General features: G+C 40.5%; 1 protein-coding gene across 1 annotated transcript in view; it reads left to right on the forward strand.

Annotated features, from left to right (window-relative positions):
• The window catches only part of ticrr (TopBP1-interacting, checkpoint, and replication regulator), a 39,890-nt gene extending 16,319 nt beyond the window's left edge, over positions 1-23,571 (forward strand). Inside the window, exons 11-22 of the mRNA XM_080214271.1 lie at positions 3,647-3,729; positions 5,144-5,380; positions 6,629-6,716; positions 8,360-8,441; positions 9,862-9,999; positions 11,686-11,776; positions 11,929-11,993; positions 13,859-14,011; positions 15,112-15,236; positions 15,884-18,896; positions 19,903-20,025; positions 22,352-23,571. Coding sequence (XP_080070397.1) covers positions 3,647-3,729; positions 5,144-5,380; positions 6,629-6,716; positions 8,360-8,441; positions 9,862-9,999; positions 11,686-11,776; positions 11,929-11,993; positions 13,859-14,011; positions 15,112-15,236; positions 15,884-18,896; positions 19,903-20,025; positions 22,352-22,503 — 4,350 coding nt within the window. The 3' untranslated portion in view covers positions 22,504-23,571. The remainder of the gene's footprint in view (positions 1-3,646; positions 3,730-5,143; positions 5,381-6,628; positions 6,717-8,359; positions 8,442-9,861; positions 10,000-11,685; positions 11,777-11,928; positions 11,994-13,858; positions 14,012-15,111; positions 15,237-15,883; positions 18,897-19,902; positions 20,026-22,351) is intronic.
• The last annotated feature ends 426 nt before the right edge of the window (positions 23,572-23,997 follow it).

Raw genomic sequence — 23,997 nt, forward strand, 5'->3', positions numbered from 1 at the left:
AGTAAAAATACATATTCAACTAATGGAAAAATATGCAATGCAGCATTGAATGGCAGCGTTTGAGTATTGTAAAATAATTGCTCTGTAACCAATGTAATATCCAGGATATTTAAAAGAAAATTGCATTTTTAAACTTGTTGGATGAAACCCTTTATGTAAGATTAATTACTCCTCTGGCGCCAAGGTTAAATTGTATAGAACATAGAACACTACAGCGCAGTACAGGCCCTTCGGCCCTCAGTGTTGCGCCAACCAGTGGAACCAATCTAATGACCCTCTAACCTGAACTATTCCAATGTTATCCATATGCCTATCCACAGACCATTTGAACACCCTTAAAGTTGGCGAGTCCACAACTGCTGCAGGCAGGGCATTCCACGACCTTACTACCCTCTGAGTAAAGAACCTACCTCTGACACCCATCCTATAATTACCACCCTTTAGTTTAAAGCCATGTCCCCTTGTGTTAGCCATCACCATCCGAGGTAAAAGGCTCTCACTGTCCACCCTATCCAATCCTTTGATCATCTTGTATGCCTCAATCAGGTCACCTCGTAACCGTCTTCTCTCCAATGAAAATAACCTCAAGTCCCTCAGCCTTTCCTCATAAGACCTCCCCACCATACCAGGCAACATCCTGGTAAACCTCCTCTGCACCCTTTCCAATGCCTCCACATCTTTCTTATAATGCGGTGATCAGAACTGTACACAATACTCCAAGTGCGGCCGCACCAGAGTTTTGTACAGTTGTAACATGACCTCATGGCTCCGAAATTCAATCCCTCTACCAATAAAAGCTAACACACCGTACACCTTCTTAACAACCTTATCAACCTGGGTGCCAACTTTCAGGGAGCTATGCACATGTACCCTGAGATCTCTCTGCTCGTCAACACTACTAAGAGTCCTTCCGTTAGCCCTATATTCCGTACTCCTGTTGTTCTTACCAAAGTGAATCACCTCACACTTTTCCGTATTAAACTCCATCTGCCACCTCTTGGCCCAGCTCTGCAGCTTATCTACGTCCCTCTGCAAACTGTAACATCCATCCTCACTGTCTACAACTCCTCCGACTTTGGTGTCGTCAGCAAATTTACTAATCCGTCCTTCTACACCCTCATCTAGGTCATTTATGAAAATGACAAACAGCAGTGGCCCCAAAACAGATCCTTGAGGTACACCACTTGTAACTGCACTCCAGATTGAATATTTCCCATCAACTACTACCCTCTGTCTTCTATCAGCTAGCCAATTCCTGATCCAAACTACTAAATCACCTCAATCTCATGCATCTGCATTTTCTGCAATAGCCTACCATGGAGAACCTTATCAAACGCTTTGTTAAAATCCATATACACCACGTCAACTGCCTTACCCTGATCCACCTCTTTGGTCACTTTTTCAAAAAACTGGATAAGGTTTGTGAGGCATGACCTACCCTTCACAAAACTGTGTTGACTATCCCTAATCAATTTATTTCCCTCTAGATGATTATAAATCCTATCCCTTATAATTCTTTCCAAAACTTTGCCCACGACAGAAGTAAGGCTCACTGATCTATAATTCCCAGGATGGTCTCTACTCCCCTTCTTGAACAAGGGGACAACATTTGCTATCCTCCAGTCTTCCGGCACTATACCTGAAGCCAATGACGACATGAAGATCAAAGCCAAAGGCTCTGCAATCTCCTCCCTGGCCTCCCAGAGAATCCTAGGGTAAATCCCATCTGGCCCAGGGGACTTATCTATTTTCACACTCTCAAGAATTGCCAACACCTCCTCCTTAAGTACTTCAATCCTGTCTAGTCTACTCCCTGGTATCGCAGTATTCTCCTCGACTACACTGACTTTTTCCTGTGTGAATACTGTTGAAAAATACTCTTTTAGTGCCTCTCCTATCTCTTCAGGCTCCACGCACAACTTCCCACTGCTGTCTCTGACTGACCCTAATCTTGCCCTAACCAATCTTTTATTCTTGACATACCTGTAGAAAGCTTTAGGATTTTCCTTGATCCTATCCGCCAAAGTCTCCTCATGTATGGTCAACCTTTTCTGTGCTATAGTTACTGCATGAGTTTTATCCTATCGTTGAATGCAGGGAAAAAGCTTGTGTTGTATGTAATTTTGATTTGAATAATTATGCAATTTACATAGTATTTTTTTAAATAACTTTAGCATTCAGATCAATGTAAGATAACCTCAGTGATGTTATCTCATTGGAGCATGTTAAGAAATTGGGTTGTAACGAGAACAAAGACTACTCTTCAAAATTTTTAATTGACTTTGAAGCACTTTGGGATGTCCTAAAGTTGTTAAAGGCACTGTGCATGCAAATGTTTTTAAAATTAACAAAACGAGATCTTCAAGAGTGACTCTTTGTTCTAGCAGCATGTTTTTTTAACAACCTTTATAATAAATGTAACAAGATAGAGTATACTTACACAAGGAGCAAAAGGGGCCACTTTGCAGCAGTGGTAAAGTTACACCTACATTGGAAGCACACATCCTGATTCCAGACAGTAGCAATGAGTGCTTTTCGAGAAGGCAGTCATCTACTGCTAATAAAAGCACATTGCTACGGATGCTGGAATCTGAAACCAAAAGGAAAAATGCTGGAAAATCTCAGCAGATCTGGCAGCATATGTAAGGCGAGAAAAGAGCTGACGTTTCAAGTCCAGATGACCCTTTGTCAAAGCTTATTTTGACAGCAATCGGGCATAAATGCTGCTGACAGTGGCATATTGCTTATGGCTGAGGTGTAGGTAAATGGTTATGAGTCTGTCACTTATACAATGAAGAAGTTGTGATAGTGCATCCAAGATCCTATTCCAGGTGGCAAAACTAATTTCATGGATATGAGGATTGATGGCAGCTTTTCCTTTCCAATAGAAGGTGTATCCCCCAGTCTGTTCCTTCAGCTGCCACTGCTCCCCAAAAGTGGGGGGAGGGGGTCGGCCTCGCTGAGGGAGGCAATGTCAATTTGGTGTCTTGATAGTTTGTGAGTTACAATTGCAATTTTTCTTTCTAGGCAACCATTCTTGAGATTATCACTTGAGTGTTCTAACATTCCAAGTTGCAAAATTTAGAGATTTGACCATGAAAATGGTGATTTCACAGGGTATGGTTCCCCTGGAAGGAGAATGTGGGACAGCCTATTTTATAGCCCGTTCCTGATTTGGAGTGAGCAGATGTATCCTGAAAAGTACTTCTCAGTCACGCATGTTGCTGCCCAAAGACACCTCTGTTCCAAACAGGTGACCACCACTTGGGCGCAGGCTCTTGACAATGGATTTCCAGGTTTACAGCCCTATCCTTGTCGCCAATTCTTCATTGCCGCAGAACCTGCCAAATGAATCTTGGTAGAAACTAGAGTGTGACTTTGTTTAATGTGGGGACTATAGGATACTGTAATTGTCCACACAATCCTGCTGGGTTAGTGGTCAGATTTTGATGTGTCGAGGCATGACGACTGAGTCCACTTAGTCCCTGCAACTGCCTTCTGTTGTTGCAGCCTGAGAAACGCACAGACTTTCTTCGCCTGTTCTGCCATTAAAGATTGGTTTATAATCTGATTTTAATTGTACTATTGATACGTACGTTAGAAAGTCAAGTATCTTTTCCAAAACTAATCGCTTGTTTGATTGCAGGTGACAAATTTATTGCGCATCATATCTCTAACAAAGGATACTACATTCCTTGCAAAGTTTCTGGAAGAAGAGATCTTAAACGTGTAAGTTCAGAACATTCTTTAAACTTGAAAGCGTTAAACGGTCCTGCATACTGCAGTTGATAGGATTCCATTCTTGTGTTCATATTCTCCTCTGGAGAAAAGATTTCTGCTGTAGCTTGATTCCAGGGTAATGGCTTCCTCTGGTATCTCACATCTCTCATTTTCTCCAACCAGCTACCACTGGTTGAAAAAAAACTAACCTGAAGATTTGAAATTTTTTTTTTGGTCATGCTGTACCTATTGGGTCAATGACAGCAAGGAAACGACCACAATGGCAAATTTGAATTGTTAAATCAAAAAGGAAATCTTGACCCATATATTCTATAATAGGTTTGTGAAATGAAAGAGATCCAAATAATCTGTGGCTACTTCATTTCATGCATCTCTCTTTACCTTTGTTTGGAAGTAATGTGTTGTTAGAATAACCTGGTCTTGGTGTAGCAAGTATTGCAACTTGAAGTAAATAATCTGTGTTATGTACTATAATTTGTAAAACTTGCTAAGTTTGTATATGATTATTGGTTATTCATCTCCTCCATTGAGTTGCTAGTGGATCTCTTGTACGATAAGATTGCATAGTATAAGAGCAGACTATGCACTTTATTAGATACTTTAACAGTAAGTTTTCTATTCAGTGAATGGCTTTAACTTTGTGGGTATGGAAAAGGTACTGCTGAGATTCAAACTCTTAATGCCAGTGCTTTCATAAAGTACTTCAGTTCATTGTCAGAACATCAGGCCTTCTCTGAGGAATGCTCAACATAATGCTGAGCAGGTATGTATGCATTTGCAATTTGGCGGAGAAGTTAATAGGAGAGTAATTTTAATTACATATTACTGAATATTTAGTTTTCGCCTGGCATAACTGTACTAGGGTTTAACTTTGTAGACAATTGCACACAATTGCAATTGTGGAAGTATTGGAGAGGATGCAAAGAACGTTCACCGGTATGTTGCCTGGTCTCGAGCATTATTTTCACTGGAAAGTTAGAAGCTGAGGAACGGCTACAAAATTACAAGGGTGGAAGTATCAGTTACAAGGGGGCAGAAGTTCAAGGTAAATTTAAGGAAGCTGTGCGGGGAAGTTTTCCACACGAGTGGTGGGTTCCTGGAATGTGCTGCTGGAGGAGGTGGTGGAAGCAGGAACATTAGTAACAGTTAAGAGCCATCTGGATGGAGGGGAATAGAGGGATACGGACTGAGTAAAGGCAAAAGGTTTTTTAAGTTTAGTTAGAGTATCATGATTGGCATGGACTGAAGGGCGTGTTCCTGTGCTGTACCTTTCTTTGAACAAAGAACAAAAAAGCAAAGAGAACAATGTGGTGGGTATATCAGGTTTTCCCTCTCTTTTACTCCACTTACTCCAAGTATTATATGAAATTGATTCAGATGATGTTTAACCATTTTTTTTCAGATATTTGCTGAGCATACCAAAGATATTGGGTGAGCTATACTTTGGATTAGGACAGAATGTCCCAGCACGCCTGGCCTCTGTGCTTCCTGCTGACTTCTTAAGTGATGAATCCATGAGCCAGAAAACTGAATCACCCGACGCCTCACAGCTGACTTCGCTGGCCGCCAGTACAAGCTTTGCAAGCTGCGAAGGAGAACAGCTGGAAGAACTACGTACCAGATCATGTCGAAAGAGAAGGTACTGGAGCCCTGCCTATTTTGCAGTAAACGTTTTGGTTTCCTGCACAATGGGATGCACTGCTGTTACTTGGCTTATCAAGCACATTAAATTCTGTATTCTCGTTCCCCAAGGAGGAACACTTGAGCCAATAATTTTTTGTCTTTGTGATCCTCTTAATTTGTGATCTCAGATTGCTTCAGCGATGGCTGCAACGAGTTACAGGCCTGTAACAACAGCAATTGGACATGCTGGAAATGCTCAGCAAGTAGGCAGCATCTGTAGAGAGAGAAGAGCTAACAGTTCACTAACCTCTTGCCTGAGTTTCCAAAGTTTTCCACTTTAATTTCAAGTTTCCAGCAGTCTCAGTATTTTGCTTTTGTGGGAACCGCTTTGCTCTAGTATTCCATAGCCATATAGAATACAGGTTTAGAAAGACAGAATCAATCGCTGTAGTACTTGCAACTTGAGTGCCTTTTTTAAAACCACCTTCATAGTTGTCAGTAAACATCATGAAAACCTTTCAGACACATTGTACACTACTGAAGTCCTAGTGGACAGAATTGAGGTGCGATGTGTATAGGCTCAAAGCTGTGTTTTCTCTAGCGTAGCATTGGATGAGTATAAATAAACAATAGACACATAATGTGAATGAGACGTGACTGCCGTAACACAATAGATTTGATGATAATATTGGTTGACACTTCAATTTAGTACTAGTAGGTACCAAATTTCACAAGTAAATAATGGGCGGTGAAGCATTTCTGTGATGCCTTGAGGACATAAAAGGGCTATAGAAATGCATATTTTTATTGTGGTCTGTAGATCAGAAAAGCACTTGAAGTATTTGACAGGGATATACATCTACTTTGTTCCATCTAGAATTTAAGTCCCTTGTTGCCCTCAGTCACACTTTGGATGATGTTAAAAGGGTGACATTTTGATTGATTACAAGGGCAGGTGCTCTGTTTTCTACAGAATTGACAGATCAGCTGGTTCAACCAGAATCAAGGCCTGTATGCACATTTTCTTTTCCTGAACAGTGCTGCTGTAAGCTTGCATGTCCTGGGGCAGACCTGAAAGTTTGTAGGGTAACAATACAGTTCTCTGGAGGAAACCAGAGCTACTTATTACAAATTAAATCTCCAATGTACCTCTAAGGACTGAAATATGTGGGTTAAAGGTGTAAAATTAGTGCTCTTTCCAGTAAACGTAGCCATCCTAAATTCAAAAACCAGCTCTATTCAAATACAGTTCTTTTATTTTTAGGAGCCTTCCACTGATGAGGCATCAGAGCATGTCTGAGGTGTCCCATAATTTGCGACAAATTCAAATACCAAAAAAATCTATGAAACTGGTAAGTTGCTTAGGAGGAAACATCTTTGTGAATCTGTAATTACTAAAACCTACTGGAATTTCAGATCAGAATTGAGGATAGGGTGGTGGGTACAAGAATAGTAAAGCTGAAATTGTAGAACTTAGTGCATGATAACTACAATAAATATTGTTTTAAGAGACTATTTACTTTTCAAATAACCTTGACAGTCACCAGGAGCAGTTGGTTCTTATTTACCATCAAAGCGCTTTTGATTTTGAGCACTTTTACCCAATCTCCTCAACCTTCTCTGCTGTTGTGGAGGACAGCCCACAACTTCTTCATTATCCAGAAAACCAAATGCTCTTGTCCTTGACACCATTCTAGTACAACTCTTCTGTACCATCTCCAAGGACATGGTATTCTTCCTGTTGGGGTGCAGCTTTGAATGCACAATTCTAGCAGATACCTTTCCAACATTTTATTTTAGCATAATTTCCTCCCTTTTGTGCTGTTTTTAAACAGCTCTGTAAACTTGTCCTGCCAATTCCAATAATGTGTGTACATACACACTGAGATTACTCTTTTCCTCCATCCCTTTAAAATTGTGCCGTTAGGTTATGTTGACACTTCAGATTTTTCCTATTAAAAAGATCAGCTCTTGTGTTCATGTTGAATTTCATTTGCCAATTTCACTAGTCTGCTTGTTTTCCTGAAGTTTATTATCCTTGTTGTTTATGTATGTAGAAAATAGGAGCATGAGTAGGTCATTTGGCCCTGCTGTGTCATTCAATATGATCATGGCTGATTCTCTATCTTGAGCCCTTTAGAGTCTAGGAATCTATCTATTTCTTTAAATATATTCTTTGACTTGGCCTCCACAGCCTTCTGTGGTCGAGGATGCCACAGATTCACCATCCAGTGAATGAAGAGGCTTCTCCTCATCTCAGTCTTAAGTGGCCTACCTCGCACCCTGAGACTATGACCCCTTGTTCTAGAACCCAGAATAAGAGGAACAACATCCCTGCATCTAGTCTGTCCAGCCCTGTCAGAAATGTATACGTTTTAATGAAATCCCCTTTCATTCTTCTAAAATTCAGTGAATACAGGCCCAGCTGACCTAATCTCTTCTCATATAACAGTTCTGTCATCCTAGAATCAGTTTGGTGAGCCTTTGCTGTACTCCCTCTTTGGCAAATATATCCTTTCTTGGGTAAGGAGACCAAAACTGCACACAGTACTCCAGGTGTGGTCTCGCCAAGGCTCTGTACAGCTGCAATAAGATGTCCTTGCTCCTGTACTCAAGCCCTCTTGCAATGAAGGCCAACATGCAATTTGTCTTTCCAACTGTTTGCTGTACCTTCATGCTTGCTTCCAGAGATTGGTGTACTAGGAAATATTGTAGGGCCATATGTTGCACTTGCCATGTACTGCATTTGTCTGTGAGAAATATTTCATATGGTCCATTTTTCACTTGTGTTTAATGCAATTGTCAAACTTCTAGTTGTATTTGCAGCACCTGTCCCGATAAGTTTTTGACTTAAAGCAGTGATTGAAAACCCTTAAAACAACTTCATGCACATAAAATCTGCAAACACTTGTAACCTGTGTAGAAGTTTGAAAATTTCCAACATGAAAATCTGAGCATAGCTGGAAATTGAACAAATCAAAATTGTTTCTTGCAGCGGGAAACCATTCAGTCTCGCCCTCCCATTGCTATTGAGCAGGCAGTTCTGCCACCACAGCCTTCACAAAAGGAAGCTCAAGGTACAATGTGATCATATTTATACTGTGCTGTAGCATTTATGATAAATATATATTTAATATTGTGTTGCTGAGTGCTGGTACCCATGTGGTTGATTATTGAACAGCTAATGTCTTGATCAGATCATAGTCTGGTCGTTGGGTGATGTCCTCTCTTGTGAACTGTTGTAAGACTCACTAATCTCAAATGTGTGGGGCAAATATAACAGCATTTATTGCAAGTGAATTCAAAAATTATTGCTGTCAAATTCCTGCTGTTTATTTTTCTTTTGCTGTTATGCAATTCCAGTGCTGCAAAATTGGAATTCTGCCACCTACTTGTAGCATGTTGATTCCTTTGTTTAATATCCTTGCATGAAAGCCATCACAGCCTCACTTACTCAATACATCTGACCAGGTGTTTTTTTTTTGCATCTGCCCCTTACTCTATGCTCCTAGAATATACTAGATGCGAATTTCAGGATTCTGACACAGTGGCAATGTACACCCAGATCAGGCTGGCATGTACCTTGAAGAGCTCATAGGTGAAGAAGGAATTGTTTTAAGTAAACTTGATAATTTGTTGCAGATCATATATATATACGGTCACCACATTATAGAAGGGTTGGATTTTGAGCCCAAAGTCACTGATTAATCTCTGATACAATGCATTCTACGCTATTCAAGGTTGCCTTATTCAGTTGGGATGTTAAGTTAAAGCTTCATCTGTCTGCTCAAGTGAGCATGAACAAACAATTGTTGAAGATCAAGGGGAGCTCTCCCAGAATCCTGATCAACATTTGTACCTCCATTGCCACCTTTAAAATCCTCCTTAAAACCCAATCTTCAAACAAGGTTTTAATTAGTTCCTTGTACTATCTTTTGCTCAATGCCTTTACTTTTAGAAAAAAAAGCAATTACACCTGTATTTGAGACATTTTTCTACATTAGAGATGCTATGTAAAAGCAAGTTGCTGAGGGGAAGATAAAATATTGTCATCCTGTTATAGAGGAAAATAACTGGGTGCCTAAATGAAAATTTGTTTGACCCAGCACTGAGATTCCTGTGCTCAGTTCCTGGTCTGCTGAATTAACTGACTGGGGGCTAGGACGGTTTAAAAAAAACAACTGTAGTTTATATTTCTGATTACTATCCAATAACCCTTGCTGCAACATGCCTATGTGAGTAAGTATAGAATCTGGCTAGTATGTCAGGCCTCTAGAGTTGAGTATTTTTGACTGGTGGTTTTGAGCACTATCTGTGCCAATGGAAATATACCCCAAGAGGAGTCACTGCTTTCAGGGAGAGAACAAAACTGCCAATAATGCATACATGTTAGTGTCAGTTCCCAGGTATAAAATAAATTGCGTGAGTTATTCTGTCAAAACTCTTAGGTTGGTTACCGCTCAAGTGACTTTGTTCCTGTGCATTTCATCCTTTTAGAGGTTACTAAAGTAAGAAGGAATCTGTTTAATCGAGAAAATACATCTCCGAGGAAAAAGTCGAAGATGCCGAAAAGCTACTCTGAGTCAGTTGTTGAAGGAGCGAGACATCTGCACGGTGAACAAAAACCTAATAAAGGTTTTTACATTTTTATATCTGAATGCATGCAGTTATGGTGTTGAAGTGACCACATATAAATATTCTGGCCTGACCCTTGCAAGTAGCACATTGCTGATGCATATAAAGATTCTTCCGATCCGATTCTGTTGCACATTTCTTCCGACTCCTGGTATCAAAGAAATGCGCAGTGCAGTGTCCCTCAGAGAACTCTGTTGGAGCGAACTAGAGTTGGGGAAAGATAGAGCTCAGCCGTTTTTATAACACCAGCTGCCTTATTCTCTCAGCCTTTGAACGTGGGTTAGTGAATGGATAAGCTGAGTGGTTGGGTCAAGAATGGCAGTTGGTTGGGTCGGGGAGTTGATTGGGTATTTTTTTTTACTATTACGGGATGTGAGTGTCACTGGCTAGGCCAGCATTTATTGCCCATCCCTAGTTGTCGTTCAGAAAGTGGTGGGACACAGCTGCCTTGAACTGCTGCAACCCCTCAGTAGTTCAGGTGGCTTGACTGAAGTTAATCAGGCGTTAGACCAAGTTTTAATCTGTCTAACATTTCCTGGCTAACTATGCCAAGTCTCAGTCTCTGTCTCTAGCTCCGAGCCTGAGGCTTTCACAGAGGCACTCAAGGAACGGGGAATTATCCTTCAGAAGTTTAAACTTCCTGGGCAATTCCTACATATCCAGACTTCCATAGGGTCCTGATGGGCATCTTGCGTCATGCATCCTTTCTCCAGTGACCTGGAGGATTTGGGATGTTGTCTACTACCTCATTTTGGTGTCTATTGCTATGATTGTTATTTTTCCTTCAGCTAGAGATATTTATTTTATAAGCTCCATCCCAATTCTCAAAAGACAGTCCTGTGCAGAACAGCATTGTAGTGGCCTACCATTTGACCATGTAGCACTCTGGATGTTAATTCACTGGTATTAAACTAGAAATTTTAGGCTAGATCAGTTTTTTTTCCCTCCCTTTTTGGTTCTATCTTTTTTGGGGGTACAATTGCAGGGTCATTTAACTTTCTGGTCTCTGCCATACAACTGTTGTAATGAACAGTAAGCTGTTTGACGATGCACTTAGTGCTTCTATGTTTGATATCTGTACACACACGTTCCAGCAGAAGTCACTACACAGCTCCCCCTCCTCAAAGCCTAGATAATGTCCTAGATGAATGATAAATCCTATAGACGTGCGATCAAGTTAATTGCATAAATTTATTTATAGATTGCTATAATCAACATTAGGTGAAACTTATTTAAGCTTGTTTTTTTAATTATTGATTCGTTCGTGGGGCATGGGTGTCGCTGGCTGGCCAGCATTTATTGCCCATCCCTAGTTGACTGAGAGCATTTGAGAGTCAATAACGTTGCTGCGGTTCTGGAGTCACATGTAGACCAGATCGGGTAAGGACAGCAGATTTCCTCCCTTAAAGGACATTAGTGAACCAGATGGGTTTTTCCAACAATCAACAATGGTTTCATGGTTATCTGTTGATTCTTAATTTCAGATATTTTTATTGAATTCAAATTCCACCAGCTGCCGTGGCAGGATTCGAGCCCAAGTTCCCAGGACATTAACTGAGTTTCTGGATTAATAGTCTCACTATAATACCACTAAGCCATCGCCTCCCCTCATTTTGGTTAGTTTTACGAATGGTCTTGTATCTAAATTAGGAAAGTAATACAAGTCGAATATATTTGCCTTTTTAGGTCATCGGAAGTTACTGACCAGAAAGGTGACTGAAACACCGCTTCACAAACAGGTATCACACCGACTCCTCGATAAACAGATTAGAGGGAGGTATGTGACCACGTACAAGATGACATTTAGTTCTCTTTCTGTTCCCTGTCAGAATGCATCACTGAAATCTTTAATTTAAAAAATGAGAAATAGATTCACTTCAGATATGTCAACAATCTTGTATGAAAAGTTTCATGATTGTTTTCCGGCAGGTGCTCAGAGACCGATTCTGATGTTAGTATTGTAAAAGAATCTCCAGAGAGAGCTCGATTTACTGGTAAGGTGTTGGGTGATGGATTAAGTATTTCGTGCACTATTAACGCAAATTTCATAAATTGCTAATGTTAAATCATTTCATTAAAGTGAAAAACAGGACGAAAGAGGTTTTGATTTGCTTTACTGTTGTCACATGTATTAGTATACGATGAAAAGTATTGTTTCTTGCATGCTATACTGACAAGCATACTGTTTATAGAGAAGGAAACGGGAGAGTGCAGAATGTAGTGTTATAGTCATAGCTAGGTGTAGAGAAAGGTCAACTTAATGCAAGGTAGGTCCATTCAAAAGTCTGATGGCAGCATGGAGGAAGCTATTCTTGAGTTGGTTGGTACGTGATCTCAGACTTTTGTATCTTTTTCCGGACAGAAGATAGAAGAGAGTATGTCCGGGGTGCGTGAGGTTCTTAATTATGCTGGCTGCTTTGCAGAGGCAGCAGAAAGTGTCGACAGAATCAATGGATGGGAGGCTGGTTTGCATGATGGATTGGGCTACATTCACAACCATTCTTGTAGTCTTGGGCAGAGCAGGAGCATACCAAGCTGTGATACAACCAGAAAGGATGCTTCCTATGGTGCATCTGTAAAAGTTGGTGAGAGTCATAGCTGACATGCTAAATTCCCTTAGTCTTCTAAGAAAGTAGAGGTGTTGGTGGGCTTTATTAACTATAGTGTCGACATGGAGGACCAGGGCAGGTTGTTGGTGATCTGATACCGAAAAATTTGAAGCTCTCAACCCTTTTGTTGATGTAGATGGGGCATATTCTCCTTTACACTTCCTGAAGTCGATGACAATCTCCTTCATTTTGTTGACATTGAGGGAGAAATTATTGTTGCCGTACAAGTTCACCAGATTCTCTATCTCATTCCTGTGCGCTCTCAACATTGTTTGAGATCTGACCTACTGCAGTGAAGTCATCAGCAAACTTGAAAATCAAGTTGGAGGGGAATTTGGCCACACAGTCATAGGTATATAAGGAGTATAGTATGGGGCTAAGAACACAGTCTTGTGGGGCACCGGTGCTGAGGATGATTGTGGAGGAGGTGTTGTTGCCTGTCCGTATTGATTGTGGAGGAGGTGTTGTTGCCTGTCCGTATTGATTGTGGTCTGTGGGCTAGGAAGTTCAGGATCCAGTTGCAGAGGGAGGAGCTGAGGCCCAGGCCACTGAATTTGGAGGTGTGTCAAAGAAGAGTATTTTTACAAAGAAAGCTATAATCTGGCATGCAAGAGTAAGAGTGGTGGAAATAGATTCAGAATTAATGATGTTTGATAAATATTTGAAGGGGAAGGTTTTGCAGATATGGGGAAAGAACAGGGATGTCAATTAAATTCTTTCAAAGAATTCAGCAGCTGCCTGGTGGTCTAAATGGCTTCTTGTGCTGTATATATGATATTATGAAATATAAATTAAGTACAAATGATTTGCTACTGAATTAAAAGGCTTGTGGCTATCAACTGAATTTAGATTGAAAGGGGTTCTCAAGTGGGCAATCCAGTTCAGATAAACCATATTATAGGTCATGTGAAGCCAGCATATTAATTCAAGGTCAATCAGTCCAATCTTGGTCCAAGTGACCAAGAGGGCATAATTAGCAATTAGTGTCAAAGATATATGAAAGGTGTGAACACATTATATTGCCTGATGGATTATTCTGGACAGTATAGGAGTTCACAATGCAGCCTTTATTTATGTTCAACAACAACAATCCTGCATGATTTAAGTGTCTGTCCATATAGTTTGAATGTCTGAGTGACCGTAATTAAAAGCCATTTTTTTGTGAACTTACTCCGAAAATGTTAAAAATGAAATTACTTGGTTCAAGCTTGCATGAGTTCTCTTCCTTTATATAGTTTTCTTGTGTGCAGATTCACATCTGAGGAGGAGTCCACGCATCAGGAAAGTCTCTCTTGCCAGGAGTCATTCTAGTTCGTTTTACTCTAGTTCATGCTCAGTGTCTCGGAGTTTGGAGCGAGTCCAGTCATTGTCACATATACAGGCAGGGAAAGCAAAAAGAACAGGTAAACATATTACTTCCAAGGCGCGATTACTTCTATGTATATTCATGTGGCTTTTGAAAAATAGGTGAGTTGTTTTTGTTTGTCCCAGGTCAGAAAACATTGGGTTTGGTGAATTTTTTTTTAAAGAGTCCATAACGTGATGTTTCCCTCAAATTTCGATTTAAAACGTTCTTTTTAAAAAGCAACAGTTGGTTGTGCATTTTACAATTTTCACCACCTTCCTTTGATGCAGTTATACATAGGTGGCAGCTATTCTTCATCTGACATCCTGACTGTTCATGCTTAATAATTGGGATCTGAACCTGTTTCTGACCTGACCTCAATGTTAACATTACAAGCAGGGGTCATTGTATTAAGAGGGAACCCAGGTTGATCATTGTAGTGCATAGCTCAGTCATCCTAAGGCTGACTTTATCCTACTAATCAAAATGCCTGTCCAGCTAACTCAGGATGTGCCTAGACTGACTGTGCTGATGTTGAACCCAAGACTTTCTGACCTTTGGCCTTTACCTGCCAAGTCACCAGAGGTCACTCATTGTGTTTAACAATTTTTCAAGAACGGTTTTTGAATACTTTTTTTTAGTGGCGCATAAAAAATCATTATGATTCAACATATAGTCACCTGTTTTATTTAAAATATGCACTGGAACATGGAAAAGAAGCTCAATGTACAGGTATAGTTGACAATGTTTCAGTATGATTCAGAGGGCTGTGTGTTTCTAGGCTAATGGACTAATGCAATTCTGAAAAAAGTTTTGCATTATGATTAGTGTCACCCTTCAATTTGTCAAAGTGACAGCCTATCCACTAGTTGAGGTGATGACAAAAATAACATGTAAATATTTTAAAAGCCTCAAATTTCCAGTGTTGTGACCAGAAGTAGCCTCTAAGTCATGACTACCGGATCACAAGATGGTACGTAGTCACATAACTTGTGAAGATGGCACAGCTTTTAATTATAACATAAACATGTGCTTCAAAGTAGATCAGTGTATGCATTGAGACAAGGAACTAGGGATAAAACAAATCTTTAGTATTGTCAAATTGATGTTCAAACTTTGTATGTGCTAAAGAAGATTTTTACTGCACTTTTTCTTTAGACAGTCAAATCATCCGGTCTCCAAATCAGCTTCTTTTTGGTGCCGTACGTGGACTTGTCAGTCCTAAAGAGAAGCAGTCATCAAAGGCTTACTGCTTGGACTCTGAGAGCTTACCTGTAGTACAGGTATGATGGCACTCCGCAATTTTAACTCAGATGGAGAAAATGAAATCCAATGAATTGAATGATTGAAGGGGTGGGGGGGGGGGGAAGCAAAGAAATTAAGTTGAGTTCACTTCCTCTGTTCCCCTTTCCTTCTCCCCCTCCTCCTCCCACTCCCTGTTCTTCCCCCTCACGTACTTTTGTCTTACAGTATGGATCAATTTTTGATTTTAAAGTTATGCTTAAAATTTGATTCGGGTCATTATCTCCTTTCTGTGAATTGTGAAAAATTTGAAACTTAATGTCTAATGTAAAAATGCTTATAACTGGTTCCTTGGAATATGAGATGGCCCATTCCTTTATCTCAACACCCTTTGACCTGAGCACAAGATGTTATTTAAAAGTAACTTTTGAAAATGTAAGTATTTCATTCCAATGGTATGCCTAAGTCTACTTAAAGTACAAAGACTGACTGCCTGGAGAATAAGCTTCTGGTTTGCAGCTTAGTTTGCACATTATTGGCAATAATGTTGACCAAGAAGCTTTTAGTTAATCAACCTTCGGCTAGTTAATGTCATTGTTAGTGTTGTCAACATCTTGTAAAAGTTTACAATGAACTGTTGGTGTTTTAGAAATGCAGTTTAATAACGTTGTCTCTTTAATACTGTCAGAGTCCAATGCCGCCTCCTGGTAATCCCCTGAGTTCCCCGAACAAGAACAGAGCTACTCAGAAATCTCCCCGAACACCCCGCTATTTGATACCAGGGAAGAAAGCCAGGAGCTCCAAGAGCCCAACAACAAGAAATAGCATCAATGATTACTTAAATAAGGAGTCTTCACCATGGAAAATGGAAACCAATTCACAATTTCAGTCACCTAGACGAAGTGAACGTCTGAACAAAGAAACAGCTAACAGAAGCATTTTAGCTCTGAAAATGGAAGTTCAATCCTCGTTTAGTTCCCCCCTCATGGTAAGTGGACCTCTGTTGCTGTCGTCGCCTGACAGGGACCATCTGTCAGTCAAACCATCTCCCAGACGGAGTGAGCGCCTATCATCTCCTTGCAGAAACAGCTTGACAGTAAATGTTCCTTCGAACACTGTGGAATCTGCCTCCCAAGTCAAATCACCAAGGAAAGGTTTATCAGTACTGAACAGTCCAGTTAGAATTCCCAAAAAACTATTGCCATCCTATTCAATCAATAACTTGTCAAAAGATAAATCATCAACATCTTGTGCACCACGAAACATGAAGTTGAGGAAATCTAAATCTGATGAGTCATTCATTTCTCGCACTCCAAAAATTTGCACACACACATCTTTGAAGAAGAATGCTGATACTTCATGCTCATCAGACCAAAACAAATCTCAGAAATCCAGTGCAAGCACTCCTTGTACACCAACGAGCATTTGGAAGGTCAATTTTCAAACGCCCCAGCAAACTTCAGTGATGACCAGATCTATGTATAGTATCTCTGCACCAGATAGACTTTGTGCAATGCGATATAAAAGCCCAGCAAGAGATGGGCTACATGTTACAACGTCAAAATTTGAGATGCAGACACCATCAAAAGATAATGCAACACCACCCAAAAACCCTGCAAGGACACGATCAATGTTTAATGTAACATCCATGCAATCAGGGTTGAATACGCCATCAAAATATACATCTCCACCACCCAAATGCCCAGTAAGAGCAAGATCAATGTTAGCAACGCCTCTAAAATCAGAATTGGAGACGTCATCAAAGTTTACTGCAACATCACCCAAAAGCCCAATGAGGACACGATCAATGCTTATTGTAACACCATCAAAGATAGAGGTGACAGATACATCAACAAGAATGGGGACTTGTCTTAATGTTGCACACTCAAAAGTTGATCAGAAGCTGCTGTCTAAGTGTAACTCAACACCACTTAAAAGCCCAGTAATGACTCGGTCACAATCTACATCAAGTTCAACACCTCTGCATCTTAAAACTCCTCCAAGAACATTGTCTGAACTTAACATAACATCTAAGCATGAAGAGAGTATGGTGTCTAAATCTAGACCACTGCTGAGGACAGCACTCAGGTCTGTGATTAGAAATGAACCAGATGTGGAGTCGATGAAAATGCCAGGAAATTGTGCCACCTCAAAGATGCAATTAGACCGAATGTTAAAAACATCAGAGAAAAGTAAAAGCGCAATTTGTAATCTACAGAATAAGTCTCCAAAGAGCCACAGGGCAATCAGTACATCCAACCTTGAGGAAGAACATACCTTTCAAGAACCCAATTTGCAGATGAGTATGCCGCAAATAAAAATTGAGGTCCCTAACACTCGTGCAAGGTTTGTGACCAACCAGAATATATCTCTCAGTTGGTCAGCAGTGACCTGTGATAACTTGGAGAATCTTGGAGAGGACTGTTTTAATGCAGTTGTAGGATTAAATGCTTCAGATTCTCTCTCTTACTCTTCTCAGAGCACAGTTTCCAGTGTCGGTTTGATAGCTGAGAGACTGGATTCATCTCTGACTGGTACAACAGAAGAGAGTAGTGACATATCTCAGGTCAGACTCATACAAAGTGAAAACTCTGGCTTGAAAATGAAATTTGCTGTGCTGAGAAGAGAGTCTGATTCCAGCGTTTCTAACTCTGTCGATGTTGCTAAATTCCCCTCAATTCCAAATAAATCCACAACTTATGAATTCCGCTGGACTCCAGACAGGAGGCAGAGGCTAGCAGCAGCACAGCAAAAGATACCTGAATTTCCCAGGAAAATCTCAACTCCAAAGAGTCGGAATTGGCCACCGATGCCAACCTATGAGGTTGAGCTAGAAATGCAAGACTCTGGGCTTCCCAAACTCCGATTCAAACGGACTAATTCTAGTACAGTGGTTAGTCCACAGCTGGAGCACTCTGTCATCAAAATCAAGGATAATCCCTCAGTGTGTGTAAAGAAGAGCGGGTGTGAAAGTCCGTTAGGTGAGAGAAACGCACAGCGGTGTGTTAAGCATTTGGGAAAAACAGAAGGAGGCCATATATCTCCATCATTTTGTTTCCATTCTTCCCATAGCACTCCAGCAAAAGCTACGCCCAGAAAAGGTGCGGTCCAGACTTACATCTGCCAATCATACACTCCAACGCAATATTCCTCTAACACCTCCTCTCCGTCGCAAGCAGATTTGGGATTGGTCCCCTGGACCCCTTCTCCCACACACAAGGTCAGACCCTCCCAAACACCTGATGCCATCAAGAACTGGCCACGGAGGAAGAAAGCAGCCACAACTCCACTTGGTGGGAAGTGGCAAAAGGGCTACCCTGCAGCCATGCAAAAGGAGGATAACTCTTATACAGAGCACTACAGCAACAAAGCTGTGTCTTTGGAGGAGATCGGTATGGAAGGAGTGAGCAGGTTACAAGATCATTCCCCTACCATTGAATGGGATCGAAGATTTCCAGCTAGTCCAGAGGAAAAATTTGGCCTTCGGTCTAGGAAACGTGGGCGTAGTTTTATCTCTCCCACGTCAGAACATGAAAAAGCAGCTGAAAAGCGCAGGAAATCGAATTTCGTTGCTTTTTCAGAAACGGAGTTTGCACTGGAAGAGATGCAAAAGGAACAGTCTCCACCCAGTTCTTTCTCTCCTTGTAAGATCTTTACCTGGCAGCATTCATTTGAAGATGAGGTGATTTTCGATAGTCCAGGTAATTATCTGATTTCACTTGCTTTTCCCAAAACTGTAATTCAGTAAATGCTGTAGCTTATTAGCTGTTAGCATATGAGCTCCTTTTGGGAGGGGAGATGTAAGGAAATATGGCTCAAAATACTCAACTGTGAAACAGGGAGATTATGGTGGAGCTGAATAGAACACCCATTAGGCTACAGCTAGTGTACTGTTTGCAGTTCTTGTTGCCACATTATAGGAAGGATGCGATGACATTAGGGAGCATGCAGAGGAGATTTGCCAGGATATTGCTGAGGCTGGTGTCGTTTTCTTTTAGAGCAGAGAAGGCTGAGGGGAAGTGGGGTTGGTGAGAACCTGATTGAGCGGTACAAAATTATAAGGGACGTATATAGGGTAGATAGGAAGAAACTTTTTTTCTTGGTAGAGGGGTCAATGGACTGGGGGCATAGATCTAAGGTAAGGGGTAGGAGATTTAGAAAGGAAAGGTCAGTATTTATTGGCCATCCTAATTGCCTTTGAGCAGGCTTGAACCGCTGCAGTCCATGTAGTGTGGATAAACCCACAGTGCTGTTAGGGAGGGAATTGCAGGATTTTGACCCAGCAACGGTGAAAAAATGGCAATATAGTTCTGAGTTAGTCTGATGCATGACTTGCAGGGGGAATTGCAGCTTGGTAGTGTTTCCATGCAGCTGCTGCATTTGTCCTCCTAGGTTGATTTGGAAAGTGCTATCTAAGGAGCCTTGACCAGTGGAAACAGTGCATCTTGTGGATGGTCCCATTACTATGTCAAAGCATCTGGGTGGAGTGAGGGTCCAGTGAATAACTGGCAGAAACATGTATCTATAGTCCAGTGGTGAGTCCAAAAGACACATTATTGCATTAATCCTTTTTGATGTTTGGAAGCTGGGGTAGAACAGTTAGCATGAGGCATGCCAAAGAAACTTGACAAAAATGCAGCCTTATGGCAGACCGTATAGCAGCTGTTTTCTACCTGTGATTGTAATGCTTTTATTTGTATTCTGTAGCTGTAGCATCACCAAGCTGTAAAGTTAAATCGACCCTATCTGCAAGTAGCCTGCTGGCACTCACTCAGTCACCTTTGTTATGTGCTGGGACAACACCTGCTAAGAAAGGACCTGGTACCAGAGGTAATGTTCAAACTTCCCATCCCAACTAAGTGGTATGACCGACTATTACCTCTGTAATAGTTTTATTGGTCGAAAGTTACACAAAGCAAATGAAAAGATGGGGAAAGGCTTGTCTTCCTGAATTCTTCCTCCCCACTTATACTGTTGTCAAAGTTTTATGCCATTTATTTAAGATCTGTGTCACAATGTTTCATTGGTTGGATCTGGTTGGTGGGTTTTTTTGGATCTGGGTGTGGACAAATGTTAACCAAATCAGGGTATAGAAATTTGGATGATTCGGTTTAATTAGAATAAATTTAAGATAAATTGGAATAACTATTGGAATAAATTTAAAACTTTATACTTGATCTGGGTTCCTATTGATGTAAGTTGAATGGTAACAGCTAAATTTGTTCTGGCAGATCACCCTGTACTTGTGTTTATCTCAACTGAATGTTATTAAGTGTCAGCTAATTGTTTCTCAATGAAAGCATGATTAGCATTGCTGCCTTACAGTGCCAGAGATCCCAGTTTGATTCCAGCCTTGGGTGACTATGTGTAGTTTGCAGTTTTCCCCGTGTCTGCACGGGTTTCCTGTAGGTGCTCTGATTTCCTCCCACATTCCAAAGATGTTCAGGTTAGGTGGATTAGCCATGGTAAATTTGCAAGGGAGTGGGCCTTGGGCAGAATACTGTTTCAGTCAGTGCAAAATCAATGGGCCGAATGGCTTCTTTCTGCACTGTAGGGATTCTATGGGAAAGCTTTTCCTGGTACTTAAATTAAATCTTCGTCTTACTAGTTTGAAAAGTGATTGGTCTTTGGAATGGAATTTTATCGTTCTCACGTATCCCCCACCAATACTTCCCCCTTTATTCGATTGTAGGGGTTGAGCAAACATGTGAATTTGCTTCTTCAGCGGAAAGCTTTTCCCACCAGAGCTAGATGGAACATGTCCTTTGCCAATTGTACAGTCTATAAGCAGGCATTCCACTGGTGCACAGTGCATGAAGCAGTTGGCAATCGGTGGAACAATCTCCATAACATAATAGTTGGTCATGAAATATTGTTCTCATCTGCATTCAGTAGTCTCCTACTTGGCCCATTTTAAAGATTAATGACATGTTTGATCAACATTGACAACAGTTGGTTAATAGTGGCGGGAGAATGAGGACCATGCGTTCTTAAAAATCTGACACTTTTTGAATTGGAAACTGGTAATGTAATTTTGTGTTTATCATTTAAGTACCAGGAAAAGCTTTTCCATAGAATCCCTACAGTGCAGAAAGAAGCCATTCGTCCCATTGATTTTGCACTGACTGAAACGGTATTCTGCCCAAAGCCCACACCCTAGCAAATTTACCATGGCTAATCCACCTAACCTGAACATCTTTGGACTGTGGGAGGAAATCAGAGCACCTGCAGGAAACCCATGCAGACACAGGGAAAATGTGCAAACCACACATAGTCACCCAAGGTTGGAATCAAACTGGGATCTCTGGCACTGTAAGAAGTTGGTTCTGGGGTCAGGTGAGGTACCAAGAGATTTATACCATCCTGACTTGGAACGGTATTATCATTCATTCGCTATCATATCATCGAGTGAGAAATCCTGAAATTCCTTACATAACAGCACTATAGAATCACATTTGTTTCATGATCGCAGTTGTTCAAAAACACAATTCCCCACCGCCTCCTTGATAGCAATTAGGAATGGGAAATAAATGCTGGCTTTGCTAATGACACCCATGATTCATAATAAAGAAGTATATAAATTTAGATAAATTGGGTGTTTGCTGTTGTGTAAGGTCCCCACACTCTGTCTCCTCGCCCTTAGCATAAATATAGAAAATAAATAATCTGCAGCAACTACATTCCCAATCAATATAAGCTGCCTTCATTTCACCAGGCACTTTTTCTGCTCTCTTCCATCCCAGTCCTAAATTTCCTACTTGCTTGATGTTTAATTGCTCATGTACAATTCCAACAGCACTTTGTCATTTGCTCCTTTGCTGAAGTGTTTTTTGTGCAAACCTCAGGTAATTTTGATGTTGCCAGGCTATCTGCTCTGAAAAGCACACAGTCCATACCATTCCTGCCTTCGTTGGACAAACATAAGTGTTTTGGAGAAGTCGTTAGGTGGCGATTCCGAGTGAACTCTGTCTACATGGTTGTTTTGTCTATTCTGTCCTTAACCCTGGATTGAGACCTACCTGAATTTGTATAACTCAGTAAAAGTCCCAATTGAACCTGGGATTTGGGTTCCACATCACACAATGCATTTAGCCACTAAGCTTAAGAGTTTTGTGAGCAAAGAACTAAGTTCTTGATGATGCTGAATCTTTTACAGATATTATGTACGAAGATATGCAGATGGACAGCTCTGCCAGCAAGAGGAAGGCGATCGTTGGTGAAACTGACCAGGATTGCTCTCCTTTCACCAAAGTGCCTGTTCGTCGTTGCATCACAAAAACCTACTCCAGAAGAAAACTAGTCAGTTAACTGGAATAACTCCATCTTGGTTTCATCCTCTGCTGGTTTTGTCGCTAATCTCTTGGGATATAAAATATGAAATGCGGCAAATGTTTTGCATAGTGGAACCACTTTATGGTGTTCACCCTGGATGCAAAGTGGACTGGAATGACTGTGCGAGGGTGCAACACTACATTCCAAATTGTAATCCTGTGTTCGCATGTTCAGGTTGATTGAATTTGAAATTTCATGTTGCTTTTAAATGGTCAAGTTTTCTTGACTTTTTTTAATGTACATTATGGATGTGCTTTGTGGCCAAAACTTTTCTCCCTTTCCCAAAGTATGAGTGCAAATTTTGGCTGAGACCACCTGGATTAATGGACCATGAGTTTGAACATTTATGCCTAAATGCCACAGGCTAATTACTGAGCTCTTGCACAAGAGCGCAGAGTACATAGATTAATTTATGTTGTGGAGTTGATATTGTACATTGGAAATGGGCAGTTCAACTCAGTCCTTTGGGTAGAAGGAGCTAATACAGTTGCTGACAGGAGTCAGTATTCTGAAAAGATAAAATCAAATGGACTGAAGGCCCAACCTGTGATCAAAATTATTGAGAGTTACAGTGGGTGTTCTATCTCTTAATCTACTTGTTTCTGTTTCTCAGGGGACAGATAATCTGAAAAATTCAATTGCTTAACTTTTGAAACTGAAATTCCGAATCTGAAGCTAATTTTGCTCAAGAAACCTTGTGTTGTATCTTGTGCTGTTTCACTCAGATACAATTTGATCTTTTCAAGAATTGCTGCTCTTAACAATTGCTATTTTTAATTTTAAATAAATTTTACAGTAGGCGCTCATCCTTTTATCAGATTTTCTATTTATCTAAAAAGAGAACTTTTGGATCCATTTTGGAGGGGAATGTGGCGTAGACACATGTTGAATGCAGATCGATCACTGGGTGATGTTTCAGATTTCTATTAAATAGCAAGTTATGTATAAAGTGTTACAAATTTAGGGATTGGGTGTAAAATTGTGTAAAGTTTTAATTAAAGTTATAAGCATTTTGTACAGTTATTTGGTAAAATAAATGATGAATTTATCGCTGTGTACATAAAGTATATTACAAAAGGATGCAGTGTGTGAATATTATTCCATATATTAAACTGTTTTTAGATGCTGATTTGCTGAAAGCACAAACCCAAATTTCAGATGTTGACCTTGTGTTTTAATTGCTGATTTGCAGCATTTGGAGATTTTTATTTTCCCACATTATGGATTAGAAAAAGCTTTCCATTTATATAGTTCTCAAAACTAAAGCAGAGAGCAGCCATTGTGTCTGAAAAATCTATCCACATAGGTCCACTTGCTTGCTGTTTATTTTTTTTGGTTTTTATTTTTAGAAGTTATGGATTCTCTATCTACCACAGGTATTGATATAGATCATTCAGCGTTCTAGCCCATTTGTCTAATAAAAGTAAACTCCCACCATTTCTCTTTGTTCTTTTGGTGGCTTCCTTCGAT

This window comes from Carcharhinus amblyrhynchos, chromosome 28 (genome assembly GCF_965287045.1).
Source record: "Carcharhinus amblyrhynchos chromosome 28, sCarAmb.v2.hapA, whole genome shotgun sequence".
Classification (NCBI taxonomy): domain Eukaryota; kingdom Metazoa; phylum Chordata; class Chondrichthyes; order Carcharhiniformes; family Carcharhinidae; genus Carcharhinus; species Carcharhinus amblyrhynchos.